The 20,164-nt window shown below is 37.6% G+C and overlaps 1 protein-coding gene across 2 annotated transcripts in view; it reads right to left on the bottom strand.

The window, feature by feature from the left end:
* Positions 1 to 20,164, bottom strand: part of bcam (basal cell adhesion molecule (Lutheran blood group)) — an 86,737-nt gene that overhangs the window by 22,777 nt on the left and 43,796 nt on the right. For both annotated transcript variants that reach the window (XM_051721316.1, XM_051721317.1), the window contains exons 2-8: positions 9,821 to 9,948; positions 9,339 to 9,552; positions 2,266 to 2,342; positions 1,460 to 1,556; positions 538 to 720; positions 298 to 419; positions 66 to 210 (exon numbers count right to left, since the gene is read on the bottom strand). In XM_051721316.1, the coding sequence (XP_051577276.1) occupies positions 66 to 210; positions 298 to 419; positions 538 to 720; positions 1,460 to 1,556; positions 2,266 to 2,342; positions 9,339 to 9,552; positions 9,821 to 9,948 (966 nt within the window). The remainder of the gene's footprint in view (positions 1 to 65; positions 211 to 297; positions 420 to 537; positions 721 to 1,459; positions 1,557 to 2,265; positions 2,343 to 9,338; positions 9,553 to 9,820; positions 9,949 to 20,164) is intronic.

Below are 20,164 nucleotides of genomic sequence, written 5' to 3'. Positions count from 1 at the left end.
GAGTGTATAAGTCAACCAATTTATTTCCCCCAGACTCTGCTATAATGTGTGGAATTGATACTCACAGTGCACATTGAAGCTCAGCGTCTTGGAAAGTTCAACCTCTGGTAGTGCATCAAAGTCGAGAGCTTCACATGTATAGTTTCCAGCATCCTCCCGAGTCACGCTCTTCAATGTTAAGGTGCCTTCAGAGCCCTTTAGCTGTTTTTTCTGACAAGTGAGAGAGTGTGAATAGTATGGTCAAAGCACTAACAAATCTGAGCTTAGCAACTGATCATAGATGGTGCTGACTCTCACCTCTTTATAAAAATCCAACTCAGGCTGAGGGTTTCCATCAGTCTTGCACTCCATCTTTACCTCATCCCCCTCTTTGATTGGCCCCTGATTCAGGAGTTTGAAGAACACATTCTCCGTTGAATCTGATTGGAGAAGTACACAGCACAAGGAGTTGAGATTCAGTGAAGGTAGAGTTGGTATATGCTGCAAGGATGATTATTTGGGTCATTGTGAGTATGTGCATTTTTGTGTTGGACTCACAGAGCAACGTGAGTTTGAACTTATCGGAGCTCTCCTGTTTGATCTGATTGTTTGGCATGCTGTACTCCACTGTGCAGTGGAATGCAGATTTCGCATCTGCTTTTACTGGCTGCATGAACAGAGAGCTGGTCACGGTGTACAGGCCTGAGGCTTCCTTCACTACACGAAGTATCATGTATGTTTCTGAGAAAGAGAGAAAGAGAGAGAGAGAGAGAGAGAGAGATAGAGAGAGGTGGGTCTGGGATAGCTTTAATGTAAGACAGATTAGCTTTTAACTTAATATCTTTGATTAAAGGTATAGTTCACCCAAAAATGATTTAATTCAATTATAAATCATTTACTCACCCCACACATTGTTCCAAACCTGTATGACTTGTTTTTTTTTTTCTTCTGTAGAACTCAAAGGGAGTTGTTAGACAGAATGACAGTCTTAGTCACCATTCACTTTTCTTGTATGGCCACTGAGACTAACATACTGCCTAAAATATTTGTTTGTGTTCCACTAAAGAAACAATGTAATACAAGTTTGGAACAACATGAGGGTAAATAATGACAGAATTTTCATTTTCGACAGAACTGTACCTTTAATAACATTAACAAACAGTATTACCTTCTATCAGATCAGCACTTTTAGAAATACATTTAGAAAAATACTGAATATATATATATATATATATATATATATATATATATATATATATATATATATATATATATATATATATAAACAGTATATTTTTAAACTTCTATATGTTTTGTATATCAGTCAACAGACACCCTGCAGAAACTTCACGGTTTCTCTTGCATCAGTAAATCAACAGTGGGTGTAAAAGCGTTACTGACATCGGTGTTTTTAATGTAGAGAGCACACATTGATTGATAAGGCTGATTGATGGCTGATCATTGCAGGTTCTGTACTTACTTTCCCTTTGGTCTTTCACTTCAGGCAGAGGGGTGTTGTCCTTAAACCAGATAATACGAGGCTGAGGGTAAGCATTCCTGCTGGTGCATCTACCCACCTAAAGAAACATACGGCAAAAAAAATGTCTCAGTGCAATGTATTGTTAAGAGATCTTTGACCAACTTTTCAATATAATGCAGCAAACATACAGCAACTAACTCTTATAATAATTATATTTATTTATCACACATTTGCACATATACAGTGAAATTCTTTTTTTCACATATCCCAGCTAAGCTGGGGTCAGAGTGCAGGGTCAGCCATGATACGGTGCCCCTGGAGCAGATAGGGTCAAGGGCCTTGCTCAAGGGCCCAACAGTGGCAACTTGGCAGTGCTGGGGCTTGAACCCCTGACCTTCTGATCAGTAACCCAGAGCCTTAGCCACTGAGCCACCACTGCCCCTCTTAAAAGTATAGTTCACCCAAAAATGAAAATTCGATCATCATGTGCTCACCATCATGTTGTTCGAATCTCGTATGACTTTTTATCTTCCGTGGAACACAAAAGGAGATGATAAGCAGAAGGACAGCCTCAGTCACCATTCATTTTCATTGTATTTACAAAGACGAAATGTAAGTGAATGGCTACTGAGACTAAAATTCTGCCTAACATCTCCTTTTGTGTTCCATGGAAGAAAGAATGTCATATAGGTTTGTAACAACATGAGGGTGAGGTACTGATGACAGAATTTTCATTTTGGGGTGAACTAAAGTCTCAGAAATAAAGTCTCACATTTACCATATACAAACATCTCTGTGGGACTCACCTCAGAGGAAGAGACAGTGTCATTACTGACTGTGATGGCATGATTATTGCCAGTAATCACTGGCTTCTCTGGAGCATCTGTGGGAGCAAAGGGAAAGGAGTGTGCTATTACTGTAAGTTCATTTTTATTAACATCTTAAATCAAGTTAAAGGAATATTCCAGATCAAAACAAGTTAAGCTCAGTTGACAGCATTTGTAGCATAACGGAAAATAATTTTGACCTGTCCGTCCTTTTCTTAAAAAAAAAAAAAAACAAGTTACAGTGAGGCACTTACAATGGAAGTGAATGGAGCAAATGTATTGGGGTGTTTAAAGGCAGAAATGTGAAGCTTATAATTTTATAAAAGCCCTTGCATTAATTCTTCTGTTAAAACTTGTATATTATTTGAGCTGTAAAGTTGTTTAAATTTAAATTTGATAGTCATTTTTGGGTTTTAGGGTTTATTAAGGAGTGGCAAGCCAAAATTAATTTTTGTGATAATCAACATTATGTCACGAATGCTGTTTATTGAGCTTAACTTGTATTGAACACAGAATATTCCTTTAAGTTTGAGATATGGTATCCTAAACAAATTACAGAGCCTCACAGACAATAAATACAATGAATTTTCCTAAGATGCATGGGCAAATAGCCAAATCAGCAAAATATGAAAATCTACAAATAAAAAAGCCATATCCAAACTATGACTCCATCTCTAGTCCATTTCAAAAACACTTTTCACACTACATCAACTCCCCCCATCCCCCAAATCACAAGTAATTTCACCATATCACTGCTCCAGTTTGTCAGGAAACAGACAAACTGGCTTATCTAAATGTCTGCTAGCTGCCTTGAGACGTCACACAGGTCACATAAGCTACAACACATAGAGACTGTATCACCTAGATATCTGTTCCCCGAACTACCAAACACAAACCCCTCACTAAATCATTTAGAAAAAATGTGATTACGGTCAAACCTGAAAAAAATTTCAACCAAAACACTAATTGTAAATGAAATTATTACAGATCATAGTTTGGATGCGCTCTGTTTGACTGAAACCTGGCTTAAACTGGATGAATATACAGTTTAAATGAATCTACTCCCTCAGGTTATTGTTATTAACATGACCCTCGTCTGAAGGGTCGAGGAGGAGGTGTTGCTACAATTTACAGTGAAGTTTTTGGTGTTTCTCAGAGAACAGATATAAGTTTAAGTCTTTTGAACTAATAATGCTTAATGTGACACCGTCAGGTATAAATAAAAAAAATCTCTGTCGTCTTTTGCCCTTACTACAATATATAGATCACCGGGCCATCCTCAGATTTCCTTGGTGGATTTGTAAATTTTCTATCAGATCTAGTAGTTAATGTAGATAAGAGCATTAATTGTTGGTGACTTCAACATTCACATAGATAATGAAAATGACACATTAGGATTAGCATTTATCAATATTCTCAACTCTCTTGGAGTCAGACAAAATGTGACAAGACCAACTCATCGCCATAATCATACGCTAGATTTAATTCTGTCATAAGGCATTGATGTTGATACTATAGAAATTCTACCGCAGAGCGATGACATCTCAGATCATTACCTCGTCTCTTGTTTGCTATGATCAGCTAATGTCACTCAACCTATACCACGCTATCATTCAGGTAGAACTATTCTTTCTACCACTAAGGATAGTTTCACTAATAATCTTCCAGAATTGTCTCACATACTCAGTAAGCCAAAAAGTCTAGAAGAACTTGATGTAATAACAGAAAATATAAATACAGTCTTCTCTAGCACTCTTGATAGTGTTGCCCCCCTTCGATTAAAGAGAATTCAAGAAAAAAGCCTCGTACCATGGTACAATGATTACACTCATGCTCTCAAGAGAGCAGCTTGGAAAATGGAGTGCAAGTGGAAGAATACAAAATTAGAGGTATTTTGCGGTGCATGGAAGGATAATGTCTGTAGCTACAGACTAAAAGCTGCCAGGTCAGCATATTTCTGCAAACTCATAGAAAATAACCACACAATCCTAGGTGTTTATTCAGTACTGTGGATAAATCGGTTAGCAATAAAGCATCAACTGAATCAGATATTCCATCCCAGCACAATAATAATGACTTCATGAATTTCTTTACTGATAAAATTAAAATAATCAGAAATTAAATTGGAACTATGCAATCAACTGTCACAGCACCTCAGAAAAAAGTGTCTCATAATTTAAGTCTAGACTAAGACTCATCTATTTAGCCAGGCATACACCTAATTTATCCATCAACTCACAATTAGGTTGCTTTAGTTAGATCTGCCGGAACCAGAAACATCTATCATCATGATCTATAACTCTGCATAAAATTGAATGGCATCTATGCTAATATTATTCTATTTGTTTCCATGTCTCAACCTCGGGATTCTGTCAGGTCCAGCTCCGTTCCTGCTTGGTGTCAGACTCCACTGCTATGTGTCTCTGAGTGAAGATGATTAAATGCAGCTGGTGCTAGCCAGACATCACTTCAGTCTTTTGCGATGGACTTCAGAGGATGAACTGATGCCAACTCTAACTGTAAGACATTGGCTACTTCATATGCCACTGCCTGAACATTGGACTTAGGATGGACCCCAAAGAACCTCATTGAAATGACCTGCCGGTTGAATTGCGATGCACCTCATTGATTTCTGCCTGCATCACCTTTGTCTATTGATGGACTGCACTCTTTAAATGGAATACATAGACTATCATTTAATTAGCCAGAGGGGAACTGGCCACCACAGTGAGCCTGGTTTCTCCCAAGGTTATTTTTCTCCATAACCAACATGGTGTTCTAAATACAATTATTATATAATTATTTAATTTTTATACACAATTTACAATCATATTTAATCAAACTACACTAAGACTTTATAGATATTACAGTTTAATTTTTTGTTATTGCATGATTTTCTGTAAGGCTGCTTTGAAATGATGTGTGTTGTGAAAAGTGCTATATAAATAAAAATGACTTGACTTGATAATCTGAGCTGTAAACATCAGCATCATTTTTAATAACATTAGCAGTCATACCATTCTTCCTAAAGCCCTAAAGTCGTTGTCTCTGTCTCTCTTTGTTTCTGTACCCTTTTTCAAATGATTCAGTCAGCAAAGTGATTCTGTCTCTGCAAAAATAATTTCTTTATTCAGAATTGTTGTCTTGTTTTCTTAAAAAAAGGTACATTTACTTGAGCAGCAAAACTATGCAAGATTAGATTTGTAATAAGATTTGTTTTCAGAGAATATATCTTGAAAATGACAATGAACAATTTCTTGTTGTAGCACAAACCTCACTAAACGTTGTTAAGATTTATGCTTATAACAAGATTTAAAAAAAAAAAAATCTATATGCCAAGTGGTAATAAAAATACATTTCAATCTACATTCAAGATATATTTTCTGAAAACAAGTCTTAATTTCAAGTAAATGTATATCATTTTAAGGATGTTTAGATATTTACTGGAAAACAAGACAAAAATATTGATTAAGAAATATTATTGTTGTTTTATTTTTCTGCAGTGTTCATGACCAAATCTCTCTTAAGATACATTAAAACAGCTACAGAGAATGAGTGTGTTTGCATGGAGATTTCTGCTTTCCCTCTCTACACAAGGACATGTCCCTCTTATGAAGCCATTAGCCATGAGGCAGACAGCAGCAGTCCTCTCCTGGGAGGTGATGCTATTGTTTTTCAGTCCCACTGCTCTCATTCACAATTATTACAGCCATTACAGCTCTCTCTTAATGCAGTCTGGGGTGAAAAATGAACAAAGAGTCTGTTCTACTACTCTCTCATCTGTATGTATAAACACACACACACAAACACACATGCTTGTGCCATGTGGGCCTATCCTATGCAGCCCATGCCCTCCTACACACACATAGTTGTGTAGTTTTCAGAAAGTGTGACCCACTAATGACCCCATGATAAACACATATGTGAAAGGGGGCCTAAAGAAATAATGAATTAGTTATCAGGAGCCTGAATGATCAATACTTAATGCAGACCAATTAGAGACACTTAAAGTATATTTAAAAAAGGGGGCTTTTATGTTTTGATAACTCCTTTTGTGTTCCATGAGAACAGATCATGAGTTTGGAGCAACATGAGGATCGCATTTTTAGTTCAAATCAAATTATCTGCAGAAGGTGCTACTCGATTGGACAGACCAAATTTATACATCGAGTGATTGTGTGACTTCTGCCACACCTTTTAGATGAACTTTTTTATTTATTTATTTGTTTTACTTACAATGGTTGTGCAACTTAATTATCAAATATAATTTTTTATTTACTTATTTTTTTAAGTTATGTTAAATATCCATATTGGCACAATGGGCATTATGGCATGATGCTTCTGTTTTAAATACATTCCGAAATATAATTATGACGTCAGATAGGTAACAGGTTTGACAATTTTCCAGCTGCAGTTCTGTTGCAACATTTCAGTTTATATTTAGATTGTTTATGCATTGTATGGTACACAATGGGGATGTTAGGTGCCATGTTTAGAACATCTAGTATACAGGGTTCAGGATGTTACTTTTGTGCCAACCAACAATACTTGAGAGTGTAGGCAGACTCTAAAGAAAGCAAACCCCCAACCTTCCCATCCTCTCAGGCCACCCCTAAAAACAAACCTCACTAATTAAATGTGGTTTGAGACTTTGGCTTATGGATTTTCAGCATGAAGTCTGATTCCTGGTGTTTGCAGCTGATTTTGGGATCAGTGATAGGGAAGGACAAGATGCTCTGCTCTGAGGTCACTGGTGATTAACACAGTGTTAAATGCACATACAACTCTTTCAATCTTATAACCCTTAAAGTGACATCCATCAAACATGACAAGTGCAATCACTCAATTAATCAATAGTGTCAAATGCAATCTTTATGGCCATAAGTGACCCTGGGGCAACTTATAAACAACACCCAGGGCTAATGAATAGGTGTAAAAGTAGCTGGCCATATGTCCCTTTTAGGGTGTGCAACATTGGCAGAGGAGTGAACACATACACAAGTCTTTAGATGAAACATACTAATAAAGACTATATTGAAGAAGGATTTTTAGTACTCACTTTATGAATATACCCTTTAACTACTACATACTTACATGAAAAATTAAGTATATAATCCAGTGTATTTATGTTTTGTTCTGCAAAATTATCATAAGATTTGCATTTGCTGCTACCAAGTCACCCTAAATGTAAGTACAGTGTAACAACATGTAGGCTATGTACACAATACATACAGTGCATTCAGAAAGTATTCAGACCCCTTCATTTTTTTCACATTTTTTTATGGTTCAGCCTTATGCTAAAATGCTTTCAATTATTTTTTTTATTTTTTTTCCACATTAATCTACACTCCATATCCCATAATGACAACGCAAAAATAGATTTGTGATAACTTTGCAAATGTATTCAAAAGAAAAAACTAAAATATCACATTGACATTCAGACCCTTTGCTATGACACTTGAAAATTAGCTCAGGTGCATCCCATTTCTCTGGTCATATTTGAGATTTTTCTACACTTTGATTGGAGTCCACCTGTGGCAAATTCAACTGATTGTACATGATTTGGAAAGGCACACACCTGTCTATATAAGGTCTCACAGCTGAAAATGCATATCAGAGCAAAAACCAAGCCATGAGGTCAAAGGAACTGCCTGCAGAGCTCAGTGACAGGATTGTGTTGAGGCACAGATCTGGGGAAGGATACAAAAAATGTTGGCTGCATTGAAGGATCCCAAGAGCACAGTGGCCTCCACAAAAAGTTTGTAACAACCAGGACTCTTCCTTGAGCTGGCCACCTGGCCAAACTGAGCAATCGGGGGAGAAGGGCCTTGGTAAGAGAGGTGACCAAGAACCTGATGGTCACTCTGGTTGAGCTCCAGAGATCATGTGTGAAGATGGGAGAAACTTGCAGAAGGACAACCATCACTGCAACGCTCCACCGACCTGGGCTTTATGGCAGAGTTGCCAGACGGAATCCTCTCCTCAGTGTAAGAAAGCAAAAAAGCACCTAAAGGACTTCCAGACTGTGAGAAACAAGATTCTCTGGTCTGATGAAATGAAGATTGAACTGTTTGGCCTCAATTCCAAGCATCATATCTGGAGGAAACCAGGCACCGCTCATCACCTGTGCAATACCATCCCAACGGTGAAGCATGATGGTGGTAGCATCATGCTGTGGAGGTATTTTTATCGGCAGGGACTGGGGGACTGGTCAGGGTTGAAGGAAAACTGAACATAGCAAAATACAGAGATATCCTTAATGAAAACTTGGTCCAGAGCACTCAGGACCTCAGACTGGGCCAAAGGTTCACCTTCCAAAAGGGCAATGACCCAAAGTACACAGCCAAGACAACACAAGAGTGGCTTGGGGACAACTCTGTGAATGTCTTTGAGTGGCTGAACCCAATTGATCATCTCTGGAGAGACCTGAAAATGGTTGTCCACCGACGGTCCCCATACAACCTGACAGAGCTTGAGAGGATCTGCAGAGAAGAATAGCAGAAAATCCCCAAATCCAGGTGTGCAAAGCTTGTCGCATCATACCCTAAAATACTTGAGGCTGTAATCACTGCCAAAGGTGCTTCAACTAAGTACTTTGTTAAGGGCCTGAATACTTATGTGCCTTATTTCAGTTTTTTTCTTTTTATTAAATTTGCACAGTTATCAAAATTCTGGTTTTTGCTTTGTCATTATGGGGTATGGAGTGTGTGAAAAAAATAAAATAATTTAAAGCATTTAAGCATAAGGCTGCAACAACAAAATGTGAAAAAAATAAGTGGTCTGAATACTTTCTGAATGCACTGTATATTGAAGTTAAAAACACCTAATTTAAAGTGGGACAAATAAAGTTGGTATGATTGATTTGAGTTTAAATAACTACAGGACTAAATATATATAAATACAGACTTGAAAACAACTGAGCAATAATTGATGAACAGTATTTGGTAATTGGGCAATTTTTGTGACCAGACAAATACAATAATATCTTAGAAGACTAATGTTGTCATGTCTGTGTCTAAATGAGTTCTGGATTATCTTTCAGTGAGACTTACAGAAAACCTTGACCTGGGACTCAGCCTCAGAGGTCCCCACAGGTCCTCCGACCACTTGGCAGAAAAAGCTCCTCTCATCCTCCACCATGACTGGGGAGATGGTGAGGGAAAAGTCATCTCCTATGGTTACACGGTCTGCCAACGGTGTGCCAGCATCAATGCCAGAATCTTTGTCAGTCTTGTAAGCTATTTGCTTCCTTCCACTTGAAGTCTCCTGAGAATGGTGAAAAAACATATTTAATGATGTAATACAGTTTGTTACATGATAAATATAATTAGAAAAGTTCGAACTAATACACTGTAAACAGTGGTTACTTGCAATTGTCACCTTAAGGAGCTATATACCTGATCTAACCTTAAAAATTAGTTTTATTGGTGTAACCTAATGTATTAAGGTTCATTCAGTGATGATAAGTGATAACCACTTGAAGCACATTTTTTATGTTAACATTTTTCAGTGTATAAAGTCTGAGTGTACTCACTATGTGCCACTGGACCACTATCTGGCTTGGGGGTTCAGAAGTGGTGTAGCTGCAGGGCAGCTTGACTTGCTCTCCTTTAATCACCTCCACCTTTGGGGTCACCTTCACCGTGACTGAAGCCAAACACACTGTAAGGAGAGTAAGAAAGAAAAATATACAAAAACATTACATATTTGATAGCAATGATGACTATTAATTGAGAACTGGAGATTATTGTAACTTTTTTTTAAGGAAAGAACGAGGGCTGGATGGGCAGCAGTTAATAATTTACCAGATGGCTTGTTACTGCACCAGAGTCACACGCAGGGAGAAATGATACACATGCTGTGACTCTGAAACAGCCATTGTGTTCCTGCCACCTCCAAACATGAAGCCCAGCTGCACAGAACCAGGTGCAAGAGAAAGAAACAGAAAGAAGGAGAGAGAGAGAGTCTAGATCAGTGGTTCTCAACTGGCTTTGCTTCAGGACCCATATTTTACAATGAACTTCAAGTGGACACCCAAAACAATTCCAAAATTGTTTATCACAGAAAAGTATATATATATATATATATATATATATATATATATATATATATATATATATATATATATATATAAACCCATTTAAGTCATTGAAATGTATTAAAGTTATTAACTATGCATGATATACAGTTTGTTGTTATTATTTGCACTAATCATGAGCGCAATTTTTGGGTCCACTAGTTGAAAACCACTGGTTTATATAACCATGTGCTCTCATGAAATTGGGCACCAAGTGTTACACAGAAAGTGAAATGCATGTTTTGAAGTTATGCAAACACATACAACTGAGTACCCTAGGCATAATAATCTGATTAAGCAAAAAATTCACGTCTTTCTAGTGTCTATGTAATATGAGGCTTGGATTTATAACCGTAGTACCCCCTTTGTTTAGAAGGATCATTGGAATAGAGTGGCATCCAGACAGACAATAATCTGTTGTAGGATCCCTCCTCTTCCTGAGATCCCTTTGGCTGATAGACAAAACACACACAGACACACACACACACACACACACACACATATACTGTAAACACTCTCTACCAGATTCTCATGACTCCCAACAAAGCAAGGAACCCAAACAAAAAGCTCATGACCGTTGTATTGGTGTGTGTGTGCTGTACAGGCTGCCTGAGAGGGACTAAACCATACCAAGTTCAAAAGAGAGTTGATTACTTAACTGCACAAACATTGAAATGAAGAGAGGCTGCACGCTTCCTTTAAAGGGGTCAAGAAATGGAGAATCAAATTTTCCTTGATATTTAGACATATAAGACGTAACTGTACTATAAAAACATACTGTACATTTCAGAACTCAAAACTTCCTCCCCAGTCTAAAAATAGCATTATCTGTTCGTGACGTTATTACACATTGCTCATTTGTATTTACACATCCAACAACATGCTGTCATCAAACCCTTGCCCCCGCCCACTGGCACGTGATTCAAGTCAACAGAGCAGGCCTTATGTGGCTAACTATTCCTAACATTACACCACCACGTCATGGTCGCGTTCTTTCGCCCATCTGTGAAATACCATATTTGTAATGGTTGGTGTATGTAAACATAGGACATCTTTGACAACGGACGTTTTTCCACTGTGTTTTTCCGCTGATGTGCACCTCAATGCGCCTTCAGTATGTAGGTGCACAATTTCACCGTTCTTTGGACTATGTATGTGTGTGTTTGTTTCAGATCATGTCAGCATGAATTGCTTGTGAACAGACAAAATACGATTCAAGCTTGGCAAAGGAACTGTTATTGAAAAATGAGGCAGTTAAAAACACGTTTTAACATAAGTAAACCATTTAATGAATGTTTCAAATGTCATGACTGTTTCATAGTTTATGGTGCTGAGTGTTAACAGTGCTTGACATGAACAGTTTAATATATTCTGATGCAATGTGTTGGATGTGCGTTATGTGTAAACACTGCAATTTTGTTTTATATTGTTCTTCCGACTGAGTTTGCTGAAATTGAGGGGCTGCATGATGTTAGCCAATCAGAACAGTGGGCATTTATGCTGAAGTTTTAAGGAGGTGCTTATGCCAAAACCGAGCGTTTCAGACAGAGGGCCAAAAACAGGGTGGAAAATGATCATATATCATTAAATTGTGACTGTTTTGGTGCAAAAAAAACATTCATAACATTATCAGTGGACCTCAGGGAAGATAATAAAATGCACTTTATGACCCCTTTAAAACTGAATCAGCACAACAGAGGAACCAAAAAGAGTTCCAGTCAGGCTAATGCACTTTCAGGTAAAACTGAAGTGTGTACTTTTTTCTTTGTTAACATACTTCTATCAAAGCTTAATATGCAGAGACAACTAAAATATGTCATTTGCAGGATGATTTTGTAGAAACATGGTAACATAATGGCACTATCAAAACATAAATCTGTTTGTTTGAGCATTCCAACTAGCCAATTCCATTCCAACTCATAAATGATACTCAAGAAGATCATGTGATTTTTCACAATTTACCTAGGAATGAGCTGTAATGGACAACACACATCCTAATGTGTGTAATATCTACGTATATCCAGTAGTGCAAAGGGCTTAACCATTGAAAAGTCTCATTGAAAAGTTCAGAGCACCTGCATATGTCTTTATGTGTGTGTGAGTCTGTGTTTGTAAGACAGGCAGTCGGTGTTACATTACTCTGGTGATTGACAGAGAATGCTTCAGAGACCTCAATGTCAAATGGTGGGCTCAAAAGTTAATGTGTTGATATTCAAAGAGTGCATCTCTCTGTCTCCCCTACAAAGTTTTCCTCTGTTTCTACTTCAGTCAAAAACAATGCGCCTTTTTCTACCAATTTCATATATTTTCTTATTTTATTGATACATTTAGATTTTACTTCACCCTACACTTTTTTTTTTTGTGTCCACACAAGGATGGATTATTAATGGCCAACAGGACCAGTGCCCCGGGGGCCTCGGGGGGCCTAAGGCTGAGAGGCCTGCGGTGGCGCGACACTCAGAAACAATGTGCCAAAAATGTAAAAATTATATAAACAGACAAACAGTGATTGAATGTGTGCCAGCCATGTTATCTATCCCTGGCCCCCTAATCAAAAGCTGTAAAAAAACAAAACAAACAATTTAAAATAGTACTATGACAAAATATATATATATATATATTTCAGCATATCTGCACTTGGCTTCCTAACATGTATGAGTGTGTGCATGTGTGTCTGTGTGTGTTTTGGTCATGTATGATGACCCTGATTTTTTTTAAAGTTACATGCTTTTTTTTTTTTTTTTTTAGCATTTTGTATTTTTTACAAAACTTCCTAAATGTCCTTTAAGGCTTTAAAAGTGGAATATATTGCACAGGGGTAGAATGACATGAAAAATAGCATTTTACATAATACAATATTTCAAAATACTTAAAATATGTCTCGCTTTTTGATCAACTTTAGTCTTGGTCACCTTTACATTTACACTGTTGTTTTTGGAACCCAACCTAACTGAATATTATATGACATTATGCAATTGTAATATCTTTCTGTCCTAAATTCTTCACTTTCACATGTTATTTTAAGGCTCTTCGATTAAACCCACGCCCTTATTTCTCATGAAGCCATGAGATTCTGTGTGTATTTGAAAATATGTTTCTTCATTCTATCATCTCCACAGAAATAGTGGCCATTACTCCTCTGTGTTACTGCATTTCACTAACACTGTGTTGAACAAGAACATTGGCCATTAAACAATCCTTAAATTAAAGTAACACCGGAGCGCTTGGCGCTCACTATCAAAATCCTCGCTTACATTATTTGGGAATTTGCCGCAAACCTCTGCAGGAAGTCTTTCTATTATCCCAGTTTAATGTGTAGAGACAACTGGAAGTCAGCCATTCGTAGGTTTACTTACCAAATTGTGCAAAAACTGTGGCTATACTTTTTATTTTTTTATCCCCTTTTCTCCTCAATTTGGAATGCCCAATTCCCACTACTTAGTAGGTCCTCGTGGTGGTGTGGTTACTCACCTCAATCCGGGTGGCAGAGGACAAGTCTCAGTTGCCTCTGCTTCTGAGACCATCAATCCACGCATCTTATCACGTGGCTCATTGTGCATGACACCGCGGAGACTCCCAGCATGTGGAGGCTCATGCTACTCTCCGCGATCCACGCACAACTTACCACGTGCCCCATTGAGAGCGAGAACCACTAATCGCGACCACGAGGATGTGACTCTACTCTCCCTAGCAAATAGGCCAATTAGGTTGCTTAGGAGACCTGGCTGGAGTCACTCAGCACACCCTGGATTCGAACTCGCGACACCAGGAGTGGTAGTCAGCTTCAACACTTGCTGAGCTACCAAGGCCCCACTGTGTAATACTTTTAACATTACGGTATTGACGCCCAAATGCCATTGGTTCTTGAATGTCACATGAGCAATCGGTATCAGTGATTAACAACTTTTGGTCTGTTCCTCACACAAGACTATTGGATGGCTTCATTACTTTAGGTGTATTGTTGTATGGGGAGTGGACAAGCACTATGACTGACCACATGAAATGTAGCATCAGAGCACGTCTCATTGGTCAAAGCTATCCATTAGAAATTAGATCTGATTTAATGAGAAAGAGAACATTACAATGGTACATGGTACAATGGTTTGAGGCTGTTATTGTAAGCACATATGTGTAAGAGTAAACAATGCTTCTATTAAAAACTCCCACCCCAGTTCTCACTCTCTCTGTTCAAACTACTTTAATCAATACTACTTGGCCTCTACTCTCCTTTTCGCCTAGGGGAGCAGCTGGACAGACAGAGGGGCAATTAGTGGCTCCTCTGTTCAATCTTCACCTCAGCAGGGGCTGGGTGGGGCTCGATCAAGGGCACGTGCGAGTGGGTGTGAGTAATGGCGAGTGGTCATTGCAGAGGGAAAGATAATCGGATTTAAAGGAAGAAAGAGAGTATGCGTGATGAGCGGAAAGAGAGACAGATGGACAGGAGACATTTTGACTGTGAGCAGCAGACACATCGACAGACACTCACACTGAGAAGACTGTACACACACACACTCATACACACCCCCACATTCAGTATTTATGAACTGCATCAGAATGGCATACTGCATTCTGACAAGTCAAGAGTGTGCAAGGCAGTTTTCACAAGGATGGATCATTTCAGTACCGGCTACATGACGTTGGCTGGTGGTGAGAGTTACAGACAGAATTAGGCCAGTCGTAGTCAACTTCAGAGAGATGGAGAACTGCCACAGTCAAAGCCTGCTGTCATACAGTCCCACTGAAGTTCTGCCTCAAGTGCTAGCTGAATACTTCACATACACACACACACTCTCAATCACACACACACACTCACACACAGTGGGAGAGCAGATGCACGTGGTGAAAAGAGACAGCTGCCTCTACACTTCGATGCCTGTTTTTTTTTTTTTTTTCAACTTTTTCCTTTTTGGTGTGCTATTTCTTTTCTTTCTTACAGTTTTTTACAATAATTTTCACACATTTCTCAATATTGAGAATCCATTTTCAAAACGCTTCACACAGTCAAATCTACCAACATTTATACTAGCAGAATAGTTAATGTTTCATACAAACATCCTACAACCATCACATCACTTCATACATCTCTCAAAATCAATTCGATTCACCAAAAACTGGCAAACTGTTTCTCCCAATAGAAATACTTTGTCACTCATAAACACATTACTTAATAAACACAAACAACAGGAATCATCACAAGATGTTTAATTTTGGCTTACTGTAGGGTATGTTACTATGCTTGATTTTTTACATATGTAAACCAATATTCTGTTACAAAGCAAGAGAGGAACTTCACTGTGTAGAATGTACTCCATTCTACACAAATGGAATGAATCTCAAATGCAGCACTTTTTTTCAGTGTGCTTTATTGTATTTTCACATACAATATGTGTACATGTGCCACAATAATTTCAAAATAACAAAAAAGCTCAAAATGGAAATAAAAGTTACAAAGTTACAGTAAGCATTATTTCCATCTAAATTACAGTAAAAAGACAATGACAAAGTCACAGTCATCAAAAAACCTGGGTAGGTCTTCAGCTAAAACAGGAATTAGTTGTGATTTTATGTGTTTATTTATTTATCTTGATTGTGGATATATTTCAGTAGACTATTATTATAGAAATATGTGCAAGATTTTGAACTGAATTTTAACAGTATTGAAAACAGAATGCAAACATAAAACAAAAAAGTTGCTTTTACATTAAACATATATATGTATAATTCTTTATATATGTATACATTATGCATTCATAAATATAAACATTGCTTGACATTGAGAAAGAACAATACATTTATTCAAATCACATATCTCATAATATACTTTCATACTCTCTTTTAATCTAACAATGGATGGACGGATGTGTCCTCCCTTCCTCACACACCATTTTATAACCTCTTTTCATTAATTTTCTGGCTGGTGTCATCACAACCACACAGAGAGCTTGATGTATTATAGAGATGAATGGTGTGTACGTATACAGTACCTTTCCACTGAGTAGACAAACTGTACACTCACTCACTTACTACACACACACATGTTGGTGCGGCTATCCTTATGAGGACTCTCCACAGACATAAAGATTTTTATACTGTACGAACTATAGATTCTATCCCCTAACCCTAACCCTATCCCTAAACCTAACCCTCACAAAAAACTTTCTGCATTTTTACATTTTCAAAAAAACATTGTTTAGTATGTTTTTTAAGTGATTTGAATTAAAGGGACACTAGAAATGTCCTTATGAATCACATTTATAGCATAATACCTTTGTAATTACCAGTTTGTAACCTAAAAAAAAGTCCTCGTAAACCAACCAAACCCACTCACACACACACACACACACACACACACACACAAGGTTTGACAGGCAGGAGGTGATCGCTCCCTCATGGCCAACAGCTTCAGTGTAAACTCAATTTTCCATTAACACCCAGCCATGGGTGCATGAGCTGCCCTCATACAAGGTCCCATACAACAGTAGCCTCGGTCCTCTTTGTTTAATCTGTGGCCTAGTGGTTAGCACATGTACTCTGACATATTGAGCTGTGATGCTGGGTGACACATATTCGAATCCAGCCCACAACATTTCCTGATACTGTTTCCCCATCATTTTCTACCATCAGAATCAGTTAAAGCAGCAAAAATCCAAAACATTAAAGGATCTCACCCTTAAAGCTATGTTGTGGTACAGATAAAATGGGAAAACTTTGAACTATCAATGGACTATTTCTGATGTTCCACAAAGGTGTTATGAGATATAAGAGAGAATCATGCATCCTGTGAGAATTCACATGAGTTGTGAAAATACTCAATGTGTGCACGGTTGCAACTGGGATTAAACAGGCTCTCAAATGAGCCCTGTGGCTGATCTTAATGACAGTAAGGATTCTGAATCACACATAAACATACACACATACCTGTGCCGGGAATGTTGTCCCCGGGTGATGAGGGGGCCCACTGACTGTCCTCTATGGTATATTCTACTCATTGGGCCCAGGGGAGAAATGGGCCAAACATAAAATTTTTGCCCCTGTGAATTTTAGCGGCAACGCTGCCAAAAATAATGTTAAGCTAATTCTGTCCTAACAGTGCTCTGAAGGGATCTTTTCTTTATTAGAGTAGTTCCATATCTGTATGGCCATTCTCAGTTTACTTCATTTTCAACATAAAACATGACCTTTCACACTATTTATTTTCCTCCGAGCACCTTTATTATCCCCAATCCTCTAAATAAAATCCAGAAATGGATCCTATTCAGAAAAGACTCATTCTGAACTTCTCTATCTAACTGCATGTGACAGTGGGTCAGCACAGCTGAGCAGTTTCATTAAATCCAAAGGTTCTATATGAAAACTGCCTCTGCATCTGTCACTCACAGAGCTAGTGAACCCACTAGTGAACACAAGCAGCACCAAACCTGGTTGAAATGAACCCCTCAGAGCAGTAGAAATGTTATAATGCTACCAAATACTGGAACTAAAATCCACTGCAACTAGATTCTATAACAAGTTAAAATTACATTTTACTTTTACTAAAATAGGATTTCAATTAGTATCTTTGACCTTTTGAGTCATAAAAAATACCTACTTTTACTCAAATATGGCTTTTGGATATTATTTACACATTTGCATGTACAAAAATACAAACAGACAGATGCATATATTTAAGTGAAATAAACAGAAATGCTTTCAGACACTGACAGTATATGAATATTCATTAGAAAACATCCACCCATACTTATGTATACACACACACACACACACACACACACACAGGGAAAGTGTTAACCTTGCCGATTTTTATGAAGCAATTTAATTTCAGCGATGATGTTGTGCTGAACATTATTGCTATGGCAACAGGATACCAGCACTGCCAAGGGGGTATAGCAGTTGTGGGAGGGAATAAAATCAGCACCACCTTACTGACAGCATTTACAGCTGGATGACATTTGCCACTAAAGCCGTAAGATTCAAGACAAGACTAGCTTGCAATAGAGCAATCAACACCAGTTAGCTGGTCACGGCCCAAAAATATGTTGTAGGTCTGTTCTGACAGGGTCTCAGACAGCAAGGAAAAACAATACTCAGTGCAAGTAAGAAAATCAGTAGTATAAAAAAATGTTTTTGACACTTCACTGAAAAAAGTGATAACCTGCAACTGTTACTTCCAGGATATATTTTTGCTTGATTAAACCCATAAAAATTAGCCTACTTGCGTTAGTGCAACCTAATTTGTCAGGTAAATTTAGTCAGATTAAATAACATTTCTGATTTGAATAAAACCAATTAATTTAGATGTAACCACATTGAAGCAAATTTGTAGGTTACCACACAAAACATTTTTTACAGCGTGAACAAAATTGAGTCATATCCACATGCAGGGTTGGGAGGGTTACTTTTGAAATGTATTCCACTACAGATTACAGAATACATGCTGTAAAATGTAATTTGTAATGTATTCCGTTAGATTACTCAAGGTCAGTAACATATTCTAAATACTTTGGATTACTTCTTCAGCACTGGTAGATTTTTTCACTTGTTTTGACTATAAAAACTCTGCCAGTACAGTAAGACACTATACACATGTTAAAAATACATTCTCTGAAAAACATAAATATCTTATGCATTGTTGTTTCTAAAACAAGATAAATAAACTGATCTTGTTTTAACGATTTTTTGACATTTTTACAGGAAAACAATACAAAAATTATTATCAAGAATAAGATTTTTGCCCTAATATCAAAGGTCTTACTAGAAAAAAAGAAATTATGATCCAATGTGAATTTTCTTGAAAAAAAAATAATATGATGTGCATGTAAAATGGCTAGAAACAGCATTTTAGCTTAGCGTAAAGCTGACAATTTACACAAGGTTTATTTCTGTTTCTTCTGCTCCAAACTTACTTCTCTGTCTGCTCGTATAAATGTAACACATCATAAGATAGTGTTTCACCGCTGTTCAAATGCACTTTGGATCACATCATTTATATGTATAAATGTTTGTTGTCTATCTCTTTTAATTTATGTGTGTGTGTGTTTAAGGGGTGTAAGTGGTGGAGAGGGGCATGATAGGTCCATGTAAGGCTTGACATCAGTCATCACTGCAGTGATGAGACAAGAACAGGTGCAAGAGCACAAATGGCAGCTGCTGGCTCACACACACACACACACACACACACACACACACACACACACACACACACACACACACACACTGGCACACAGTCATAGTCACAAGGCAAAAAGAAGAGATAGGGAGTGAGTAGAAAGAGACAGACAGACACCAAAAGCATATACAGAAAGGAAGACAGAGAGAGAAAAACAAAGGCGAGAGTGGGAGAGAATAAGAACTGAAACTGGGGTTGAGTAATAAAATGACAAAGTTAGAAGGAATTTGCAAAGTTCAAAAGACGAAAATGGAGACAGAAGTGAAAACTGAAAAACAAAATGTTGCCTAGTCCACAAATTAGCTGATTGCAACTTAGCAACACTTTGATCAAAACAATAAAGGCAGACATTTCACCCATAGTAACCTGTTGTTCCGAAAAACTGAGACATTTTAAAACTGTGTGATCTTGTGTCACTCCATGTCAGCTCTATTTTGATCATGTGATTTTGAAACCTTTGTTCTAAAATCAAGGTCAAATCACTTCACTGATAATTCTTGTTCAATTTTGGTGCGAATGGAGCCAATTACTGCCATAAACTGAGAAAAAGGGGTCACATTTGGAGCACAGATGCCCCAGGTTACATCTCACTTACACTTTCATTAACAAGATTGTGGTTTGTATATTTCACCTAA

The sequence above is a fragment of the Myxocyprinus asiaticus genome, chromosome 16 (genome assembly GCF_019703515.2).
Source record: "Myxocyprinus asiaticus isolate MX2 ecotype Aquarium Trade chromosome 16, UBuf_Myxa_2, whole genome shotgun sequence".
In the NCBI taxonomy this organism is placed as follows: domain Eukaryota; kingdom Metazoa; phylum Chordata; class Actinopteri; order Cypriniformes; family Catostomidae; genus Myxocyprinus; species Myxocyprinus asiaticus.
Note: the sequence above shows the minus strand (reverse complement) of the source record. Positions and strands in the feature narration are given on the sequence as shown.